This window comes from Quercus lobata, chromosome 11 (assembly GCF_001633185.2).
Source record: "Quercus lobata isolate SW786 chromosome 11, ValleyOak3.0 Primary Assembly, whole genome shotgun sequence".
Lineage (NCBI taxonomy): Eukaryota > Viridiplantae > Streptophyta > Magnoliopsida > Fagales > Fagaceae > Quercus > Quercus lobata.
The window spans coordinates 32,496,479-32,499,042 of NC_044914.1; the positions used below are offsets into that span (position 1 = coordinate 32,496,479).

The 2,564-nt window shown below is 37.3% G+C and overlaps 1 protein-coding gene across 1 annotated transcript; it reads right to left on the minus strand.

Moving 5' to 3' along the window:
• Positions 1-246: 246 nt before the first annotated feature.
• Positions 247-2,261, minus strand: LOC115968939 (pentatricopeptide repeat-containing protein At3g12770-like). Its single transcript, XM_031088482.1, has one exon. The coding sequence runs from the start codon at positions 2,204-2,206 to the stop codon at positions 320-322; it is 1,887 nt and encodes a 628-aa protein (XP_030944342.1). The 5' UTR covers positions 2,207-2,261; the 3' UTR covers positions 247-319.
• Positions 2,262-2,564: the final 303 nt, after the last annotated feature.

A 2,564-nucleotide genomic window follows, 5' to 3' on the forward strand; every position in this document is an offset into this window, starting at 1 on the left:
TTATTTATAAAAGAAACTATTTACCAAAAATATAAACTTTCCTTAAAAAAAATTAAATTTACATATACCTTAAGTAAAAAAGAATGATACCATGATAGAAGTAGCAGAACAAAGGGATAGCTTTAAAGCAAAGACTGCTTTATCTATGGTGTTAAATGGGCCCCTAATTCCTCAATTAGGATCCGTAGCACTTCAATCTTTGTCCCCAAGGGGGGGGGGGGGGGGGGGGGGGGGGGGGGTGGGGGTGGTGGAGAATCCAACCACATCAAATGCAATTCCCAAGTAATAGCAGCAACTCTAGCGAGTACTGGAAAACTCCCTATGGACTGGCTTCCTTCATTTGCTTCACCAATCCATTCAATGTATATTCTATGCTCTTAATTTGAGGATATGATGAGCCCACAAGAAATTCATGAACAACACCATTGATGCTAATCCAACTACATCCTGGCTGCTTCTTGACCCCCTTTTCCCTCATAAGCCACCTCAGAGCTGAGACACCACCCCAGCAATGATCAACCGCAAATGCATTAGCCAACATCACATACCCCACAGAATTATCTGGGTCCAATTCAACAAGCCTTCTAGAAACATATCGGGCCAACTCAACTCTAGAGTGGAGAAGGCAACCCCCAAGCAAAGCACTCCACACAAACTTATTAGGCTTAACAGGCATGGAAAAAACAACCTCAAGTGCTTCTTCAACAAGGCCTACTCGTGCAAGGAGATCAATATAGCAAGCATAGTGTTCTAATTCAGGTGAAACAGAAAATCTTGAGGTCATGTCTACAAATATTTCTCGTCCTTTCTCTGCTAAACCTGAGTGACAGCATGCACATAATAGACCAAGGAAAGTTCCAGCATTGGGTTGTAAACCAAACTCTTGCATTTTGGAGAAAAGCCTCAATGCCTCCTCTCCCTCACCATTAACTGCAAGACCCATAATCATAGCATTGAAGGAGACAACATCTTTGGAGACCATCTGATCAAAAACCTCTTTTGCCCTCTCCAAGCTCCCACATTTGGAATACATGTCAATAAATGCTGTAGCTAGTATTTTGTTTGATCCAATAATACCTTTGGATCCTTTAGATTTCATATATTCATACACCCACCTACCAAGATCTAAATCACCAATTTGAGCACAAGCTGAAAGCACACTGACCATCGTAACATGGTTGGGTTTATGATTGGGATCTTCAACCATTAGGCGGAAAATACTTAAAGCTTCCATAGGGCAACCATTTTGTACATATGCACCAATCATGGCATTCCAAGGAAGAACACTTCTTTTAGCATTATGAACAATTTCATCAAATATTTCCCTACTTTTCTCAATCCTTCCCCATTTCCCATACAAATAGATAAGAACAGTATTGACTGCATCACAACCAGAATTCTTAGAATCAAAATTTTTGCCAATTTCTGCTAGAACTGTAGCCCATTTCTCAATTTTTACATTCTCAAGGTTTGAACATGCAGATAATACACTGACCAAGGTATCATTTTCCGGCTGCAAATTCAGCTGAACCATCATAAGAAAAAACTGTAAAACATCCTCAGTCTGACCTGACTGAGCATAACCAGAAATCAACGAAGTCCAACAACAAACCACACCCTTATCAGGCATTTCATCAAACAGCTTACGCGCAGACACCAAATCTTTAAGACTCTTACCATATGCTGCCAGAAAACCATTACACACAAATGGATCACCAAGAAACCCCATTTTCACAACATGGGTATGAATTTGGTTGACATAATTAGCATTATTGGACCTAAAACATGCCTTTAGGAGAAAACAAAAGGAAAAGTCATTAGGTGAAAGAGACCTCTGTTTCAAGGTTTTGAAGATGAAAAAGGCATGGGAAAAGAGACCCTTTTCAGCTAAGACTCTGATAATGGCATTGAAGGGGAAGATGTTTGGATTTTGCAGTTGATGAAAGACTTTAAGAGCGACATGCAATGGGTAGTGGCCAATGAGACGAGTGGCAATGAGATTGTCTTGATGGGCACCAAGTTGAAATATTTGGGCATGTATTTGTAGGAGACGAGAGTGTGAAACTTGGCCTTGTAGGATGGCAGAGAGATCAGTGAAGTTAGCGGAGGTTGGATGATTGGAAGAAAGAGAGCGTACAAGGTGAAGAGCTAATTGAGCTGAGTCGCAGTTTTTGAACTTTAGAAAGTGTGGGAATAATGAAAACATAGTTGGAGGCTGAGATGTTCGTTTTTGAAGGAAGAGGGAAACTCATAGTTGAAGACTGGGAAGGTTTTAACACTTTTGGGAAAATTACAAATTATCCTGCACTAATGTTTTGAAGATTACATTATTATTATTATTTTTTTTTTTTTTTTTGACCTTCGTCATTGGAAAGAAATTAACATTTTTATATATAAGTTCTTTTATTTTTTATAAAGATTAATAATTTATATCTATTATAATTTAAAAATATATATTTTTCTTTTTAAAATAAATAAAAATATATAAAAAATTCTAAATTTTAAAATTTTTTATTTTTAATTTAAATAAAATTTATTATTTATGAACATATTTCTAAATCAAT

Coding starts and splice junctions, on each gene's coding strand:
- LOC115968939 (XM_031088482.1), bottom strand. CDS start 2,206: ATGTTTTCATTATTCCCACACTTTCTAAAGTTCAAAAACTGCGACTCA.